At 40.2% G+C, this 21372-nt stretch overlaps 1 protein-coding gene across 9 annotated transcripts in view; it reads right to left on the bottom strand.

Annotated features, from left to right (window-relative positions):
* ankrd44 (ankyrin repeat domain 44) overlaps nucleotides 1–21372 on the bottom strand; it is a 161321-nt gene that overhangs the window by 70302 nt on the left and 69647 nt on the right. For all 9 annotated transcript variants that reach the window (XM_048533852.2, XM_048533851.2, XM_048533843.2 and 6 more), the window contains 6 exons: nucleotides 11804–12004; nucleotides 9248–9335; nucleotides 8060–8202; nucleotides 4262–4474; nucleotides 3914–3992; nucleotides 1171–1285 (listed from right to left, as the gene is read on the bottom strand). In XM_048533852.2, the coding sequence (XP_048389809.1) occupies nucleotides 1171–1285; nucleotides 3914–3992; nucleotides 4262–4474; nucleotides 8060–8202; nucleotides 9248–9335; nucleotides 11804–12004 (839 nt within the window). The remainder of the gene's footprint in view (nucleotides 1–1170; nucleotides 1286–3913; nucleotides 3993–4261; nucleotides 4475–8059; nucleotides 8203–9247; nucleotides 9336–11803; nucleotides 12005–21372) is intronic.

The raw sequence follows: 21372 nt of genomic DNA, 5'->3' as shown, positions 1-21372 counted from the left end.
GATCTTGTTTTCTGTTCAGGATATAACATGAATCTAAACAGGAGTTTGTTCAACATAATGCACAAAATACACTAGCCAAAGTGGAAATGATAACATTTAAACCTTAAATGAACACTACATGTGAAGTACAGTCAGTTTTCACAGTCAGAGCTAATGCAGTATGGATTTATATTTCCCATACTAACTTAAAATAGAAATCAAACAAATATGGTACCATTTTTCATCTCACAAACTGAGTTACTTCATGGACGGTAACATTAGGGAAAGATTATTCAAATGCCAAGCAAACTGCTGCACTCCGGAGGAGTCCCACAGAAAATCACCAATTTAATGCAAACAAACCAGCAAACTGCTGGATGAACATTTCATTTCAATTTACATTTCCAATTGTTTTTAGTATTTTATTGATAATATATATATGCAATACACAATTGCGGCATTCAATCCTCATTTTGTCAACAATCTTGCACAGAGTTTGAACTGAGAAGGGTTCTCATCGGAAAATATTGGGAGAAAACAGGAGAGTTCAAACGTGTTCATTTCAGAGAATGCCTGCCGGTAAGATACTTTGACACAAGGTCAAGGCCCGAAAAGTCAGCTTTCCTGCTGTGTTCATCCAGCTCTGCACCTTGTTATCTCAGATACTTTGACACAACTAGGTTTGTTTTAAGAAACAACTAACATTGAACAATTTTTCAAACAATATTCATTCTAGCTAAAACTACATAGAATATTTCATATATCTTACCACGTCTCAATGAAAATCCTTAATTCTTCGTTCAAAACATAGATAGATCCTGGTAGCAGAAAACTTTGGAGTGAATTTGGTGTGTAGGTGTGTGAAATTAAATTGAATGACTTCATGGAGAAGCTTGTGAGAATTTCCCTAATCAAGTAACTAAATGATTTAGGACCGAAGTGAAATTTGCTTTCTTGAGAGAAAGCAAAATCAGACATAACGAAATAATATTGTCTTTAAGTCTTACAATTCTAACCAATATGACTTAGTTGGGAGCTGGGCGGGGGAAATGAACTGGCACTTTTTTTGCGATTTGATACTGTAGTAAACCAACATGCTAAGTTAACAAGCAGACAAATAAAACTACTTGTTAATATTGAAACGATAATAGAAATTTGAAGAGGACTGCAATCCGCCTTTCAGAAACTTACTTTGCTGTTTCAGCTCCGCTGGTTATCAAAGTATTAATCAAAAGTTCATGTCCATATCTGGAAGCCACATGCAAAGGGGTATTGCCATCTTTATCAACACAATCTATCTCACCACCTTCAAAGGGGGGGGAAAAAAAACATTTTTAAAAGAGGTGTAATTTGCAAATTATACAGATAACCCGCACCAAATGTATTGGTGCTGTGCTATTATATAGGTTACAAAAGTCAGTCTTTCCTCTTGCAAAGATCACCTGCTAACATTCACCCCATTACCTCATCTACAGCTTGATCATCTCTAGGTTTACTACTTCTCTGTAATTTTCAATACATTTAATTCTACATCTATAGACATGACAACCTCCACCGGTTATCTTTTCTCAACTCAGTCAACTTACAAATACCTATACTCGTTTTCAAATTCATCCATAGCCCTTATCCCTCTATCTCAGAGAATCTAACTCATTCATATATCATATTTTTTAGGTATGACCTATGAAATATCCCCACTTTCCTCAAATCAATGGTTGTGAGACCTATAACCAATATACTAAAACAATCGGAAGTTTATATCCTAATTTCACTGCCTTGCTGCTGTGCTTCTATTCAAATGTACTCCATTCCATATCCAATTTGAACCGCACCTAGGGTGAGGGACAATTTTCAGATAAGACTGCTGTGTCTCTGGAGAGAAGCAGAAGGGAAAAAAACACATGCATTGGCACGTATGTCAGATTAAGCATAGGAAACAGTGTCAACTAAGAGCAAGCTGCTTAGATTCTTGGAACAAGAATAGTTTGACTGAAAATGCTACAAGGAGGTTAGGTTACACTGACAATAATTTAAATGCTCAACTAAGTAATTTGAACAGAGAAAGATGGAAAACTTTCAATTGGTTTCCAAGAACTCGAAAAGATAAATAAGACCAGACAGTCTTATCATTCCTCAAAAAGAAGAATAGTCAGGTGAATCTAACATCTGTTAATCTAAACTCAGTGTATACTAAAGTTTATCAGGAATTGAAAGGAATAAGAATTTCTACTATTGCAATAGCAGACAACAAAAGATGATCGTATTTGACTGATACAAGTGCAATTTCTCCAACTGTGTGGTATGAATTAGTTGTTTTCTGGAAGATTATTCTAATGAAGAAATGGTCTTGAACACCTTCAAATTTCAAAGGATACAGCCATCACTTGTTCAGCACAGAGAACATATTCCTCAAAAATATGCTGAACAATAACAAAAGCTGCAAGAAAATCCTTTTCTCCCATTTAACAAAACACAGGTGAGTTATGAGATAGTAGGAACTGCCGATGCTGGAGAATCTGAGATAACAAGGTGTAAAGCTGGATGAACACAGCAGGCCAAGCAGCAGAGGAGCAGGAAAGCTGATGTTGTTTCCTTGAAGAAGGGTCGCGACCCGAAACATCAGCTTTCTGATCCTCTGATGCTGTTTGGCCTGCTGCATTCATCCAGCTTTACACCTGGTTATCACAGGTGAGTTATGATCCTGATTGCAACTTTTACATTAAAACCCAGTTGTCTGCCTTCAATCTAATGATCACAAAAATTCTCTTAACTCTTTATAAAATTACAGTATTAACACTTTCAATTCACCTCCATCTTGCCACCTCTCCCCCAATCCTATGTCCTCCTCCCAAACAACACGGGACGAGACTGTGGCAGAATGGCAGGGTGAACGGGAGGCATGAGAGATGGGAGGCACTTGGTAGAGGTAGCAAGTAGAAGGGTCAGAGAGGAAAGCAAGAAGTGGGAGTGTGTAACGGAAGGACAGTAGTGACAATTTTCTTTGGAAATAGACTGCATGTGTTCAGCGGCTGCACTACACGAATGACAGAAGCGCCATTGAGAACGTTGCTAATTTATCAATGGCATCAAAACAGAACTGGATTATTCAAACAATATTTAGGTGTGTCCAGAATCAGAAGATTTTGGCTGGTACAAGTAGTTCAGCGATAACACGTATTTCATTAATTAAAATTGTCTGCAATGTGATCGATGAATAGTGGATTCTGGATAACATGAACTTTCAGCTGTACAGGTATAGAAATTTTCTACAGCTATTTCCCTATAACACAATTTTCTACAGCACAAGGTCACAAAAGAATGCAACTATCGCATTATAGTGTATTCCAGTAATAGGTCATAATAAACCTTAAATGATTTATTTTCCTGTAGGAATATCAAGCCAAAGACGAACACAACAGAAATGCAGTTTTCCAAATGTAGATCTTCTTTTCCAAAAATAATTTCAGTATCTGTCTTGTACATGTAAACAGTTTTAATCATACAACTTATTTTTGAGACACTATGCACAATAACAAAAAGTGTTTTTGATTTCTGTTTGAGAGTTTCCCTTTGGGATATTCTTCAACAGTTCTTAGACACTATCACACATGCTTTTGATTTTGGAATAGTGAAAATTCCAAATTATGTGCAGTGATAAATAGGAACTATTCATTCCTACTGAAACTTTATACAATTAGGAAAAATGATTTGACACTACAAACAACAAAAGTTCAACGATAAAAGATGTAAACAGCAGAACAGTACTGCCCTCAACTGCTATGTGCTTAATAAATTAAGATTACAATTTTGTTTCACCTCCAAAAATCAAGAATGTAAACAATTCCAAAAGGCAATATTCAAATTTGTATTTTAGTCAAAAAAGGTCACAAGTACAATGATTTGTGAAAAATGTGTGGAAAAAAATTAAGCATACCATTTTGAATAAGTGTTTGTGATCGTGTGAATCGACCATGGACAGCAGTCATATGCAATGGATTCTTGCCGTCTTTACTCTGAAAGATAACAAAGTACATAATTCACCAACTTTTCTGAGTAATTATACTACTGAACCTGATCACAGATAACGTGATAAGCATTTAGAACTCGTGCATGGTGTTTGTGTCTTAGTTGAAAGCATAATTTAATAGAATTTTGAAGTGATAAAATATTGTTTAGGAACAAAATGGGGACTGTGCATCTACGTAACAATTCTATCTACCCCGAAAATAACTGTCATAGTAAAAATAACTTCCTCTAAAAAGTTTTAAAAATTTACATTTACCTGGAAGTTCACATCTGCTCCATTATTTACTAACAGTTCAAGACACAAAGCACCATGGGTTGAAGCAGCAGCAAAGTGCAAAGGCGTAAATCCCTTGTTGTTGGGTTGATTCACATTAGCACCATAGTCAATAAGTTCATTGACCACAGTATCTTGTCCATTGTAACAAGCAATATGGAGAGCAGTATTTCCATATAAATTCGGTTCATCAACCTGCCATAGAAAGTGAATTGTGCACAAATATAGAAAACATGTTTGGCATTGTATGTGCAATCAAACTAAATTGCAATTGTCTTAAACAGAAATTTCGTGGCCTCTTTTAATCTAAAATTAACATTAAATTTACACAAAATGCCCTATTTGGAGAAATGGTTCAAAATACTTAAGTTGAAATTAATACCAGACTAAGACAATATGAATGAATAACAAAGAAAAAAAGTCACAATGCTAATTTTGGCATACAATAACTAGTCACAATGTCATATTGATCGCATGCCTGATCAGATTCAGACCAGATCTTGTGATTTCTTTTAACATAAGTATACACTAAAGGAAGAAAACTTGAAATTATACAATTGCATATCAAGCTGATTTTTACATAAACGTCTTCCTTCAGCCATATATGGATTCTTTATTTTTAATGTGTACAGCCTATATGTGAACTGATATTTGTTTAAAAATCAGGTTCCTTGATTACATTTTTTGAAAAATCTGTGGGTTTTTTTCCTACTCTTTTGATTTGTTAAAATAAGTTAAGTTACTATCTCCAGTCTTATGTACAGGCACCAATAAAAAAAATCTGGGTAACTCCAACATCATCACTAGGAAACTAATGATGTAAAACCAGCCAATTACTGTATCCGTAACAGTACTTATTTTCAATATCTCAAAATGTTATGGAGATTCCCAAAGCTTCCGAAAGATTCCACTGAACCAGAATAACTCAAGATTTGGAGTAGCCAGTTTGAGAGACTAGAACATGAAACCATTGCCAAATATTTTGACAAATGTACAGCCCCTCAACAAAATTCTCATTTTCAGCTTTGCTGTTATTTTTTGGTGATTAATTAAGACTAACATAATAAGCATTCTTAATATGCACAAATGAAAGATGTTCACTGATTTCAGTGAACATGTGATTTTAAGTTCATATTAATATCTGTCAACATTAGCATTGGGAGTCAGATTAATGAAGACTAGGCAACAGCACCATCCATATCCATTGCTATTAATTTTCCAATTTCAATATCATTTGTTATTTAGTACTTGGAAGAACATGACTCTTTATTTTTGCATTACTGTTTTAAAGTTATAAACTGAAATGGGAAAGAACTGTTTTAATAGCAGTGTTCTGAAAGGGTAGCTAAAAACTTTGTAAAGCAAGTAACCCAACACCCCTGGTACGCGATGTAAATAAATGTATAAGCAAGCAGAATGTATAAACAAACCGAAATGACAGTAGACAACAGGGACCAAGAGGATCTGTAATCAAATGAAGCTCTGGTTGGCAATAAAAAGTTGACATCTAGTCACTAGCCCATGAATCAATGACAAAAGATTCCAACAACTATGTGACTGGTTATCAGGCAATCGAACAGCATGGAGCAGGGCACAAGATAAAAAGAGGTTTGATTTCCATGAGCTCAGGTGCTCTGTTCTCTGCAGCCAAAACTCATCTTTAACCTGAAGCAAACCAGGTAATCTTTGCTTCAGCAGTTACTGCAAACTTTGCCTTTTAATGTGTAAATCAGAGGCATTTTACAACAGAAACAGCCACTGAGCCTTGTGCAAACCAATGGAAGTATTCAAAAATGGGAAATAAACTTTTGGATCTACAAGAACCAGCTCAATAGAATTTGTGGACAAAAAATACTGTCTTTCTCGTTGTTTTCCCATTCACCCATGTGCTTTCTACCATCAATCAGAAGAGTTGTATACTGACTGTTTATAAATGTTTACCTGTAGCTATAGTCTAATTACCTGTAACAATTAGCAATTGTACAGTACAAAAACCTGTTCTGTGCTTCTATCAACCCTAATCTTAAAATTGGATAAAGTGGGAATCTGGTTTAAAATCTAATATCTGTGATGAATCTAGGAATTGTGGGATTTGATTTCCAACACACTATGCCATTGAGTCATGACATACAACAATCTCTCCTCTAAATGACACTTGTTTGTCTTTACCGCAAATCACCGAAAAACTGCACACCTAGTCCTTGACAGAGTTTTAATAAAATTATTAGTCATTTAAAAGGCTTTACATAAAAATTTATGCCAAACTTTTCATATACTCAGGACCCATTGAAATGCTCCACAGCCACTTACTTATTTTGAAGTTCATTCTCTGCATTTGACAAACAATTTCACATGGCAGTAATACACCAATTAATTCTCGTTTACAGATAAATATTAGATCAGGCACGAGACAAATGCCACTGTTGTTCTTCTTCCAAGAGTATTAGATATTTTTGCTTACATCCATCTGAACAGGCAGGTGAGGCCCTCAGTTTAACAACTCATGCAAAAGACAACATTTCCAATCAGGCAACGTTTCTTCAGCGCTGTGCTGAAATTTAAGACTGGATCCTATGCTCAAATTTCCAAACCAATTACCACCAGGGAACCATGCTAATGCTTTTTGGAAATAAGACACATTAATGGGAAATGTTCATCCTGGAGTTCAGTTATGCATGGTGTACCGCCAGGATCTGTTTTGGGGCCACTGCTGTTTGTCATCTTTATAAATGACCTGGATGAGGGCGCAAAAGGATGGGTTGGTAAATTTGTAGATGACACTAAAGTCGGTGGTGCTATGGATAGTGCAGAAGGATGTTGCAGGTTACAGAGGGACATAGATAAGCTGCAGAGCTGGGCTGAGAGGTGGCAAATGGAGTTTAATGCAGAAAAGTGAGAGGTGATTCACTTTGGAAGGAGTTACAGGAATACAGAGTACTGGGCTAATGGTAAGATTCTTGGTAGTGTGGATGAACAAAGATCTCTGTGTCCATGTGCATAGATCCCTGAAAGTTGCCACCTAGGTTGATAGGGTTGTTAGGAAGGCACACAGGGTGTTAGGTTTTATTGTCAGAGAGATTGATTTTTGGAGCCATGAGGTTACGTTGCACCTGTGTAAAACTCTGGTGCAGCTGCACTTGCTGTATTACGTACAGTTCTGATTGCAGCATTAGAGGAAGGATGTGGAAGCACTGGAAAGGGTGCAGAGGATGTTGGCTGGTATGGAGGGTAGGTCTTATTAGGAATGGCTGAGGGACTTGAGGTTGTTTTCGTTAGAGAGCAGGTGATTAAGAGGTGACTTAATAGAGACATACAAGACGATCAGAGGATTAGATAGGGTGGACAGTCAGAACCGTTTTCCTCGGATGGTGATGGCTAGCATGAGGGGACATAGCTTTAAATTGAGGGGTGACAGATATAGGACAGATGTCAGAGGTAGGTTCTTTACTCAGTACTAAGAGCGTGGAATGCCCTGCTTGCAGTAGTAGACTCGCCAACTTTAAGGGCATTTAAATGGTCATTGGATAAACATTTGGATGATAATGGATTAGCGTAGGTTAGATGGGCTTCAGATTGGTTTCACAGGTCGGCGCAACATTGAAGGCCAAAGGGCCTGTACTGCGCTGTAATGTTCAATGTTCTAGAACTAGACATGCATGTTGCCTTCTGTTTCTGTTCGTTAGGTGGCTCCTGATCTATTTAAGATGTACACATTTTCTTTGTACTTTTTCAAGAGAGACCATATTAGCTCCATTCATTTGGCAAGAATGCAAAACTTACCTCCACAGCTAGACTAATCAGTAGTTTCACCACATTAATTTGTCCATTAGAAGCAGCTGCATGTAGTGAGGTATAACCTTTTTTATCCTTGGCACTAACTTCTGCTCCATGACTCAATAACAAAGAAACTACTTCAACATGACCTACAATAAAAAAAGTTCCACATTATACATTGATTGAAATTCACAGTCTTTACATGGGGAATGGATAATATGGTGAACCCTCAACATTCATTAAGTCTAGACATGAGTTTTATTTTGAATTTCTTATTTTAAATAGGCTATTAATCAAATCCATTGGACAGAAAGATAGATGAAGGCTTACTGCACAGTAAGTATTAGTTTTTGTTTTATTTTGATCATTCTTAGGAGATCGTTAGTTTTGGCAAGTGTAGTACTTCTTGCATTCCTAGCTGGCCTTAGAAAACTGTAATAGTGTTTGAGGAATTACTGCAGCTGGGGGTGTAGACAAATTGATCATTTTATCAGCTAGGAGTGTTTTAGAATTTTGATCGCATGTTGCAATAATATGTCAGTATACGAAAATGGTATGGCAATTGGAGGTGAAATGTTCCCATACACCTTCTGCCCTGGTCATTCTAACTTGAAGGCTGTGGATTTGGGAGGTCCAGAATAACCTTGACAAATTGTGTCAATATACAATGATGATCGAAGATTCACCTGGTAGTGACCATACATGAGCTCTGAAGGTGGTGAATACTTAGGCTAAAAGATGAGGTGCTAATTAAGTGAACTGCTTAATCGTGTCTGGCATCAAGCTCCTTGTTCCATAGCTGTATACATCCACGTGGTGATAAGCTTTCCATTACAGTTCCAAAATAAATTGTCTATAGTGTTCATTAGGTGGGTTATGGGGTATGGGTGTGGGTGGGATGCTCTGAGGGTTGGTGTGGACTTGTTGGGCTGAAGGGCCTGTTTCCACACTGCAGGGATTCTATGGGCTATGCCTTGCTGCATTTCAATCCAGACAGTCATGAAACAAGTAGCAGAATCTATGGAAACATTCATAAAAAGGACAAAATTGAACGGAAATACATCAAACCAGATCGGAAAACATTTACCTTTTACTCACAGATGATACTTGTTACATTAGCAATTCATTTGTAGGAAAATACTGTCTAACCACTCTAACCATTCAATGAGAAACGCTGAACACAACATGACTTACCCATGTAAGCTGCCCAGTGCAAAGCCCTTCTGTCCTTCTTATCAAAAGCATTAATATTGGCCCCTTTTGCTAATAGAAGATTTACCATCTTGAAAGAGTGAAGAAAGAAAATAAATGATTCATAAAAGTTTTAAAATTCCAAAATTCATAACTGGTTCATTGTTTGGATTGGAATTTCAAAACAAGGTTGATCTAATGAAAATAAACTTTCCAAAGTAACAGTTAGCAAAAACAGACACATTTCAAATTTGAAAGGGGAATTAGGTAAGGAAATGCAGGTGAAAACTTGCAAATGCCACTGTACTATCTATTAGTTGCATCACCTCATTGCTGCAAAAAAAATGTAAACTTCTACAAAATTTCCCTCCAAAAAGAGGCACATGATGCACTGACATGAAAAAAATGCTTCAAATATCAAAGAAAATATCAAAGGATTTCAGCAAATGTTATATAAATACTCTATTTTCAGTGATTTACCTCTAGCAGAACTTTATGTGCAAAATAGGTTTGCATTATTTTGATCACATGGCTTAATGACAACTACCATCATGCCAAACAGCAGTAAGTTCAGTGACATTCAACTGTTACATTCAGACATAGCAAGCAGAAGAAACAGTTTCTTCCAATCTACACTGTCTGGTCATGATAACACCAACACCTGAAGTCAAATCACAGCTTGACTTCTAAATTTGAGGAAATACTAGATATAAAAACTAGCTGTTATTTTTGATTAATTTCTGTATTTGCCCATCACAGTTTACTGGTTTATATATGTGGACACCTAAAAGCATCTTCGGACAGCAGAGTCAGCTTTTGCTAGGTTCATTGTTTTTTGTTCTGTTCATTTCAAATGGTATCACACTTGCCTACATTAAAATCCAATTTTAAAATTTTTCAATCAATTAATCTAACAACACGACCAAACTTTTGTACGATCAGCAAATTTGAATATGTGGCTTTTTAACTGATCATTTCAGTTATTTGTACTAAATTGAACAGCTGAGGTCCAAGATGTTTGCAGGGTACCACTAATCACATCCCGTCAATCAAGTACCTACCCATTGTCTCCAAGGGTTCTGAGAGATTTTGTCCACGGTTACCTTTTAAATTTCAGTGGCTACCTTTTAGGGAATTACAGGCAGAGAGGAAATAGGTAACTAGCAGGCAGTCTAAAAAAACCAAGCAGGTTATGCAGATGTCACTTGTGACAATCTCGCTCCCTAACTGGTTTTTCTTTTGGGATACAGGTGTGGGTTCCTTCGAGCAGTCAGAGTCACGTCCATGGCACCACAGTTGGTCTAGGTGAATTAGAGAGGATGGAGGAGGGAGAAGAATAGAACAACAATCGTGAAAGGGGATTTGTTAGTCGGAGGACCATGTGAGGATTTCTGCAGCTGCGGACATGACTCCAGAATGTTGCCTCTGCTGGCCAGCACCAAGGATGTCACTGAGTAGCTGCAGGACATTCTTCTGAGAAGATTAAATAGCCAGAACTCTTGGTCCACATTGGAACCAACAACTCAGACAACAGAAGGAATAGGGTCTTAAAAGCAGATCTTACAGAGTTATAAAAGAGGCCCAAAAGTAGAACTCTGAAGCAGTAACTTCAAGATTACTACGAGGACAAGATGCTAGTGAGCACAGTACTTTGCGAGGGTTTCAACCAGACTGTTAACTGGGTGGGAATTGGACAGGGAGCTCAGATTGGATGGTAGCAAATAAAAATAGAAAAGTAGCAACCAAAATTAGAGGGCAGGTAGTGCAAAGGCAGGCATGAAATAGGATCATAACATAGAATAATGTTAAAAAGGACAAAGTTAAGGGCACTCCATCATTCACAAAATAAATGGTTTTAAGGCACAAATAAAGCTAAATGGGTATCATTTAATTGGCACTATAGAGATGAGGTTCCAGTACGATTAAGACTGAGAACTGAACATTGAAGGATTTTTGTCACTTAAAAAGGATTTGCAAAACAGAAATAGTGAGTGGTACAGCTACTAAGAGATAAAATCAGTGCACCAGCAAGAGAGATTCTTAGATTGCAGGATCATGACGCTGAATCAGTTTGAGTAAAGCTTGGAAATGGCAAGGGGAGGCAAATACTCAGGGAAATCTTCTATAGGCCACCAAGCAATAACAATAATGTTGGGCACAGTGTAAATCAGGAAATTTAGGTGCAAGTCATTAGCAATTGTAGTTAATTGTAAATTTACTATTTACAAATTGCAGGTTCTTCATTTTGGTTTTACCTACAACCAACCTTCCTCCTTTCATTTTCATACTTATAAAGACTCATGCTCACAGTTTCTTATTCCTGACTAGATTTTTTTCTATTTCCTTTTTCGAATCCCATTGTCAGGAAAAATCCTCCACTCAACCGGATATTCAACCTACCCTGCAACAGCATCAATCAGTGCACCCGATATTCTTGGTTAATTACACTGGCATTTTATCTGGAACAGGCTTGAAAACCTGTCTTAGCGATTATAGCCGAAACACTCATTTCAAAGCATAATTGTGCAAACACATACAATAGCAGGAATATTTTATTACCTCTATGTGTCCGTTGAGTGCAGCATGATGCAAGGCTGTCCTGCCTCCTCTGTCGGAAACATTGACACTGCTAAGCAGTGGAATGATTGCTTCTGCACACTTCATCGCCTTGTTCGCAGCAGCTACATGCAACGGGGTCTGCCAGTTTTTGTCACGAGCATTGACATCTGCTGAATGCTTGATCAAAACGTGAACTGCTTCCTGAAAGAATCAGCATTTATGACACAAAGTTGTTAAAACACAAGTTATTGTACTAACTGAGCAAATCCAACATTACATCTATTTCAAGAGCTGAGTACTAGAGATGCTGGAAATCATAAATACAAACAGATACCTCTGAGAGTATCGAGATTGAACGGTCGTTCAATTAAACAACAGCTTCCATATTCATATGCCACACTGGATTTACTAAAAGATCTCAAGCCATTTTACAGAATCATTACAAAATCATATTGTAACATTTGGGAAGAGGTCAGTCAGGTCCAAAGGGTCCAGGAACTCCCTACCTACGTCCGTGACACCACCCATGCCCTCCACCTCCTCAAGAACTTCTTCCCTGGCCCCCAACATCTCATTTTCACCATGGACGTCCAGTCCCTATACACCTGCATTCCGCATTCAGATGGCCTCAAGGCCCTCCACTTCTACCTGTCCCGCAGGCCCGACCAGTCCCCCTCCACCAACACCCTCATCCACCTAGCCGAATTCGTCCTCACCCTCAACTTCTCTTTCGATTCCTCCCACTTCCTAAAGACAAAGGGAGTGGCCATGGGCACCCGCATGGGCCCCAGTTATGCCTGCCTCTTCATAGGTTACGTGGAACAGTCCCTCTTCCGCACCTACACAGGCGCCAAACCCCACCTCTTCCTCCGTTACATTGATGACTGTATCGGCACCACCTCTTGCTCCCCAGAGGAGCTCGAACAGTTCATCCACTTCACCAACACCTTCCACCCCAACCTTCAGTTCACCTGGGCCATCTCCAGCACATCCCTCAACTTCCTGGACCTCTCAGTCTCCATCTCAGGCAACCAGCTTGGAACTGATGTCCATTTCAAACCCACCGACTTCCACAGCTACCTTCCTCCAATACACTTCCTCCCACCCACCCTCCTGCAAAAATTCCATCCCCTATTCCCAATTCCTCCGCCTCCGCCGCATCTGCTCCCACGATAAGACATTCCACTCCCGCACATCCCAGACGTCCAAGTTCTTCAAGGACCACAACTTCCCCCCCGACAGTGGTCGAGAATGCCCTTGACCGCGTCTCCCGCATTTCCCACAACACATCCCTCACACCCCGCCCCCGCCACAACCGCCCAAAGAGGATCCCCCTTGTTCTCTCACACACCACCCCACCAACCTCCGGATGCAACGCATCATCCTCCGACACTTCCGCCATCTACAATCTGACCCCACCACCCAAGACATTTTTCCATCCCCACCCTTGTCTGCTTTCCGGAGAGACCACTCTCTCCATGACTCCCTTGTTCACTCCACACTGCCCTCCAACCCCACCACACCTGGCACCTTCCCCTGCAACTGCAGGAAGTGCTACACTTACCCCCACACCTCCTCCCTCACCCCTATCCCAGGCCCCAAGATGACTTTCCATATTAAGCAGAGGTTCACCTGCACATCTGCCAATGTGGTATACTGTATCCATTGTACCCGGTGTGGCTTCCACTACATTGGGGAAACCCAGCGGAGGCTTGGGGACCGCTTTGCAGAACACCTCTGCTCAGTTCGCAATAAACAACTGCACCTCCCAGTCGCGAACCATTTCAACTCCCCCTCCCATTCTTTAGATGACATGTCCATCACGGGCCTCCTGCAGTGCCACAATGATGCCACCCGAAGGTTGCAGGAACAGCAACTCGTATTCCGCTTGGGAACCCTGCAGCCCAATGGTATCAATGTGGACTTGACCAGCTTCAAAATCTCCCCTTCCCCCACTGCATCCCAAAACCAGCCCAGCTCTTCCCCTCCCCCCACTGCATCCCAAAACCAGCCCAGCCTGTCTCCACCTCCCTAACCTGTTCTTCCTCTCACTCATCCCTTCCTCCCACCCCAAGCCGCACCTCCATTTCCTACCTACTAACCTCATCCCACCTCCTTGACCTGCCCGTCTTCCCTGGACTGACCTATCCCCTCCCTACCTCCCCACCTATACTCTCCTCTTCATCTTCGGTCTGCCTCCCCCTCTGTCCCTATTTATTCCAGAACCCTCACCCCATCCCCCTCTCTGAAGAAGGGTCTAGGCCCGAAACATCAGCTTTTGTGCTCGTGAGATGCTGCTTGGTCTGCTGTGTTCATCCAGCTTCACACTTTATTACCTTGGATTCTCCAGCATCTGCAGTTCCCATTATCACTGATACAATTCTCCCTCATTTCAATCCACTCTCACATAGAAGGACATTGATTCGACCGGGACAAAGTTACAGTTCCAGGACAAGTGAGCCAAAGACAAGCACGAGAATTCCTGGAGGCCTGGATTTCAACTACTAATGCAATCGCTTCAACAGAGGCTACATAGTACTGATGATGTTATCTAGAAGGGAGATGAAACAGTTGCACGAAAACCAGTCAGTTCGGCGAACCAACCAACAACTTCAAGCGCAAGCCAAGCTACAGATCTTTGTTAAAACATTAGAGACTGATGACTAAAAACTTGGCCAAAAAAGGCAAGTATCACGGAGCTTCTTAAAGGAGCAGAAAATGAAACAGTACAGGTCCTAATCATTTGAAGGGAGGCCCACCAACGATGATTAAAGCAGGGATACTCCAGAGGCTAAAAGTTAAGCAGCACAGACATCTGAGGGTTATGGAGCTAGGCAAGATTACAGAGATCAGCATCGGGGACATGGAAACTTGTAAAAACATGAATGAGACTTTGAAAATGAAAACAGCACTGTGTAGCCTTCTGGGCTCAAGACTGAATGCAACAAGTTTATAACCCTGCCCTTTTTTTCCCCTCAGACAGCAGCTTCGATACAGATTCTGCTTTTCACATTTGTACATCAAGACACACCTTGGCTTCATTACTTGTCTCATTATCACTTTTTGCGTTTCCTTTTGTCATTTACTCTCGCCTGCATTACACCCTAATACCCAGCTTCCCATTTGTTCTTCAGATGCTTCAACTTCCTACCCCCTACTTGCCCTATCTTGCTTGAAAACTTATAAAGTAATTCAATGCCAAGTATTCCACTTGGTAAAGGGTAGATCATGCCTCACAAACCTTACTGAATTCTTTGAAGAGGTGACCAAACACGTGGATGAAGGTGGAACAGCGGATGTGGCATATAGGGATTTAACTGAGATGTTTGAGAAGGCTCCCCATGGTAGGTTCATGCTGAAAGTAAGGAGGCATGGGATGGGGGAAATGTGGCAGATTGTCGAAGGGTCAGCCAATTCTGAATCCAAAGGGTGGTAGTGGATGGAAAATATTCAACATGGTGCTCACTTACAAGCGGTGTACCACAAGGATCAGTTCTGGGTCCTCTTCTATTTGTGATTTTTGTAAATGATTTGGATGAAGGAGTGGAAGGGTGGATTACTAAGTTTGCAGATGATATAAAGGTGGGTTGAGTTGTGGATGGTGCAGAGGACAGTTTTAGGTTACAAAGGGACATTGATAGGATGCAGAGCTGGGTTGAGAAGTGGCAGATGGAGTTTAACCCTGAAAAGCGTGAGGTGATTAATTTTGGAAGGACAAACTTGAAAGCAGAATACAGGGTTAATGGAAAGATTCTTGGCAGTGCAGAGGAGCAGAGGGATCTTGGGGGTCATGTCCTCAGTTCCCTGAAAGCTGCCACCCAGGTGGATAGAATTGTTAAGAAGGTGTATGGTGTGTTAGTTTTCATTAGCAGGAGGGATCGCGTTCAAGAACCGTGAAGTTACGTTCCAGCTATACGAAACCCTGGTTCGGCTACATCTGGAGTGAGTATTGTGCCCAGTTCTGGTGGCCTCATTACAGGAAAGATGTGGAAGCATTGGAAAAGGCGCAGAGCAGATTTACCAGGACATTGCCTGGAATGGAGGAAAGGTTTTACGAGGAAAGGTTGAGAGAGCCAGGGCTTTTCTCTTTAGAATGACAAAGGATGAGAGGTGACTTGACAGAGGTGTACAAAATGATCACAAGTACAGATAGAGTGGACAGCCGGAGACATTTTCCTTGGGTGGAGGTAACTATTATGAGGGGGCACAGCTGTAAAGTGAGTGGAGGTAGATATAGGTGAGACGTCAGAGGTAGGTTCTTTACTCAGTGTGAGATGGGGTGTGGAATGCATTGCCAGAGCGGGTAGTGGAGTCAGCCTCATTAAGGGCATTTAAGCGGCTATTAGATAGGCATATGGATGATAGTATAAGGTAGGGGTAGAGGTTAGATAGACCTTAGGATTAGGGTAAAAGTTCAGCACAACATCGTGGGCCGAAGAGCCTGTACTATGCTGTACCATTCTATGTTCTATTCCCAGTTCTGACAAAAGAACTGCTGATCTGCAGTGTGAATTCCATTTCTCTCTTCACAGATCCTGGCAGGGATGCTGAATATTTTCAGCATTTTTCTCTTTAATTCATATCCATTGATCTGCTGGAATATTCAGCTGTAAGAAACCAACAGTAGCACTCATTCTGGTTTATTCTTTTTCATCCATCATAATCAGCAATTCAAACAAAAATGGCAAAGGAATTATTGATAAAAGGCTTGTATTCTGGTTTATAAAACATAAGGCATTAAAAAGATGACAGAACTATGCATATAAAAGACTACTTCACTTCTTCCAGAATATTAAATGTCAAATGACGACTGAATTGCAGTCAAAAATTCAATACCAATACTGGTAACCGATTAAGGTCCAGCCTTTGCAGCTCAACTCCACATGAGAAAAACAAGCCTCTACAAGGTTCAAACAAGAAAACTCAACAGAATATGTATTTCACAGAACTATGTAACACTTCCAATAGATCTGACATAAAATTTAAACAAATCAGAACACAATGGGATCAATTTCTTTGGTGGCTGCTACAGTGGTGCTCCAGTCAAACTATTAGACTCCTACAAGGCATTGTTCAGCAAACACAAAGTACGAACTAACATAAAGAACAGGTCCTCAAGGTTTATGTAACGCCGGATTATGACACACCATATGCAAGGTGATCGGACGTGATACCTAGTGGGGTTGTTGCTAGAATAATAATCCAGAGACTGAGGAAATGTTCTGGAGATCCACATTCGATTCTCATCACAGGAGACAGTGAAGTTTAAATTCAATAAAAATCTGAAATTAAAAATGTAAAACGACCGTAAAACCTTTAATTGTTGCCACAAACCACCTGGTTCACTAATGCCCTTCAGGGAAGTGAAACAGTCATCCTTACATGTCACTTTAGATGAACATGGTTGACTCATAACTGCTCATAAGCCACTCAGTATGGCAACTGCTCTGTCCAAGACCGCAAGAAATTAGAAGTTTGATTACAGCTCAATCCATCATGCAAACCAGCCTCCCATCCGTTGACTCTGTCTGTATTTCCCACTGCCTCGGGAAAACAGCTAACATAATCAAGGACCCATCCCACCAGTTATACTCTCTTCAACCCTTTACAGTCAGACAGTAGATACAAAAGTTTGAAAGCATTCTTCACCGCTGTTATCAGACTTTTGAACAGATCTCTCATATTAAAATTGATGTTGCTCTGCATCTTCTCTGTAGCTCTAACACTATATACTTCTTTTGTATTACCCTGACGTACTTATGTATGCATGCTATGTCTGAGTGCATGTAACAATAATAAATCAAATCAAATTGTATCAAATACTTCTGAGGTCTTATAAAAATAATAAAGCCAGAGGGATCAGATGGCATTGGCTAAGGCAATGAAAACTACATCAGCAACAGAGATCTTTTAACCCTGCAAATGCCTCAACAATATCTGGGGTTTATTCTAAAATCTCTCACACTCGTCAAGCAAAGTCTGACATACCCGTACTCTCAGAATCATATCATACATGTAATATCCAAGACACAGCATCATCGTTGGAGTCCCCAACATTGACTCTGGTCTGCATGAAGTCTCATGGAATCAGATGAAATATTGCTTAGGAAACCTCCTGCCAATTGCTGATTCTCTCTTCTCCCAGCTGACGAATCAATACGCCTGCACGTTCACAATCTGCAAACTTTTGGCCCAAATATTCCCCATCCTGCTGTTACAAAGAAGCCAAGGGATTAACCCTGGTACAATGAAGAGTGAAGGAGAACATGCTAAAAGCAATAACCAACATCTAAAATTGAGGTATCAACATGGCGAAGCTACAAAACAGAACTGCTTGCTTGCTAAACAGCACAAACAGCAAGTGGTTGACAAAGCTAAGCAACTTCACAACCAATGGATCAGACCTAAGCTCTGCTGTCCTGACACATCCAGTCATTAACAGAGGTTGACAGGTAAACAACTCACCTGAAGAGGATGAAACTCCACAAATATCACTCTCACTAATAACAGAAAAGCCTAGCATAGCACTGCAAAAGAGATGGCTGAAGCATTTACAACAATCGTTAGTTCGCAAATTGGTACAAACCTTAGGCTCCTGCAGAGATCCCCAGCATCACAGGTGCCAGTTTTCAGCTCACTGAACTCAATCCACATATCAAGAAATAGGAGGCACTGGATATTGAATAGCAAAATACAGAGGCACGGTAACATTCAGTAATCATACCAAAAGGTGTACTCCAGAACTTGCCATAACCCTGGTCAAGATGTTGCAGTACAGCTACAAAACTGCCATCTCATCAACAATATAAAAATTTGCCAAGGTGTATTTTGCACACGAAAAGCAGGACAAATCCAACTAACCAATTACTGTCCCAATCTACATTTGACAGTAAGTGATGGACGACGAAATTAAAAGCGCTGTCAAGCAGCACTGGCTTAGGGAACAAGAGTAGGGAATTCTGTCCACTGAGTTTACCCCACCATTCAGCAGTAATGTGGCTGATCAAGTACTTCAAATCCCTTTCACCTAAGCCATCCCCATAACACTACACCACTGGTAATCAGAAATCTATCAATCTCTAATTTAAACATACTTAAAGACTGAGCTGCCACAGTCCTCTGGTGTACAAAATTCCAAAGGTTCACAACCTTCTAAGAAAGAGAAATTGTTATCTCAGAGCCCTGGTTGACCCTCCTTATTCTCAAATTGTGCCCCTTGGGTCGAGACACTATGACCAGGGGAAACATCTTATCTATATATACCCTGTTTGTCCTTTAAGTATTTTCTAAGTTTAAATGTCATCACTTCAATTCTTCAAAATTCTGAAGGATACAGGCTCAGTTTGCCAAATCTCTCTTCACTGGACAGTCCTGTCATCCCAGAACAAGTCTGGTGATCCTCCATTGTATTCCGTCATGGCATTAATATCTTACCTGATTGAAAGAGACTCAAATCCTCTTGCAATCAAGGCTAACATTCCATTAGCCTTTTTCCAAACAGCTTGCTGCAGACGAGTGCTAGCTTCCAGTGACTAGCAACAAGGACACCCAGGTCACTTTGCACATCGACCCACTTTTCAAATTCTTACCATTTAACAAATACTCGGCACATCGGTTTACTTACCAACATGGATAACCTCACATTTTTCCACATTATATCCCATGTCTCATTTTCTAGTCCATTCACTAAGCCTGTTGAAGCCACTCAAGATCTTCCTCACAACATACATTCCCATTTAACTTTGTATTATCTGCAAACTTAGATATTAATTTTGACACCAATCTCCAAATCAATATATTTGTGAACAGCTGGGGCCCCAAGTACTGATCCTTTCAGTACCCAAATATTCGTAGCCTACCAACTCACAAATGGCCCATTTATTCCTATTCTGTTTTCTGTCTATTAGACTACCATTAATCCAGTCCTAAAGATTATCTCCTTTCTCATGTGCTTTAATTTTTCTACCAGCCTCCTCTGGTGCTCTGTTTCAAAAACCTTCTGTAACTTTAAGTCTATACATCCATTGTGGTTTTGTATCAATTTTGCTGGTAACATCTTCAAAAAACTAAGTTCATCATGATTTCCCTTGCACAAATCCAGTTATGCCCAACTAGATCATTATTAACCAAATGTTCATTTATCCCATCCTTTATAAATCAATTCAAGCATTTTTTTCCGACTGCTGATCTAGAGCCATTGGGTAGTTCCCGGTTTTCTCTTCTGCTCTCTTCTTAAGTAGTAGGTAGGGTTCCAAGTGAATACTTTTTGGCTGTGTTAAATAGCGAGGGAATGATGTAGGTATAGAAATTAGGGAAAAGGACTACATTATACTTAAATTAGCACAGTCAGAGGTGATGCACATTTAGTAATTTCATTCTTGATGGTGGATGGTTTTGACCTATCGACCTTTGGATTATGGGCCCAGCATGCTGCCACTGCACCACTAAGCCTAAAAATAATTCTAGAAATTTTGAATACGATTGTAGGGCTAATCAGTCACAATAAATTATTTGTGACCAGACAAAAACATAAAAAAAACATGGTTTTGAGTGGTCTGGTTGGCTTAAAAGGAGGGACATCTCCAAGCCAGATGAAATGCATCCCAAATTGTTGAGTGAGGCGAGGGAGGAGAGAGCAGGGACATAGGCAATAATTTTCAATTCATCTTGGGCCACTGGACTGTCCAGAGGGCTAGATGACAGCTGAGCTGGTATTATTATTCAAGAAGGGAGCCAGGGATAAACAAAGTAGTACAGGCCAACCTCAATGGTTAGAAACCATTGGAAGCAATTTTGAGGAACAGAAATAATCCGCACTTGGAGAGGCAGAGATTAATTGAGAACAGATAGCTGAACGGGGCGTCATGTCTGACCAACTTGATTGAATATTTTGAAGAGATGTGAAGAGAAAGTAGAGGGAATCTTTTAAAAGTAGTACAATGAGAATTCAGGGCCAGCATGTTCCTTCAAGAGTGAATGGCAAGGGCAGTAAGGCCAAGGAACTCAAGATGTCAAGGGACATCATGAGTTTGATAAAGAAAAAGGAAGCATATGTCAGATACAACACATTAAAATCAGGACAGGACTTTCAAAGGTTTGATGAGTGTAGGTGTTGCTCAAAAAATAAATCAGGACGACAAAGAGGGGCATTAAATATTTTTGGAAGATACAGTCAAGGAAAAGCCCAAGGTTTTTCACAAGTATATTACAAGTAAAAGGATTACCAGGTAAAGAGTGGGGCCTCTTAGAGACCAAAGGGCAACCTGTGGGTGGAGTCTGAGGGTATGGGAGTGGTCTTAAATGAATACTTCTTGTCTGTATTCAAAGAGGAGAGAGACATGGTAGTTGTGCATTTCAGTGATAATGGGAACTGCAGATGCTGGAGAATCCAAGATAACAAAGCGTGGAGCTGGATGAACACAGCAGGCCAAGCAGCATCTCACGAGCACAAAAGTTGACGTTTCAGGCCTAGACCCTTCATCAGAGAAGGGGATGGGGAGTGTGTTCTGGAATAAATAGGGAGAGAGGAGGAGGCGGACCAAAGATGGAGAGAAGAGAAGATAGGTGGA

This window comes from Stegostoma tigrinum, chromosome 7 (genome assembly GCF_030684315.1).
Source record: "Stegostoma tigrinum isolate sSteTig4 chromosome 7, sSteTig4.hap1, whole genome shotgun sequence".
In the NCBI taxonomy this organism is placed as follows: Eukaryota; Metazoa; Chordata; class Chondrichthyes; order Orectolobiformes; family Stegostomatidae; genus Stegostoma; species Stegostoma tigrinum.
Note: the sequence above shows the minus strand (reverse complement) of the source record. Positions and strands in the feature narration are given on the sequence as shown.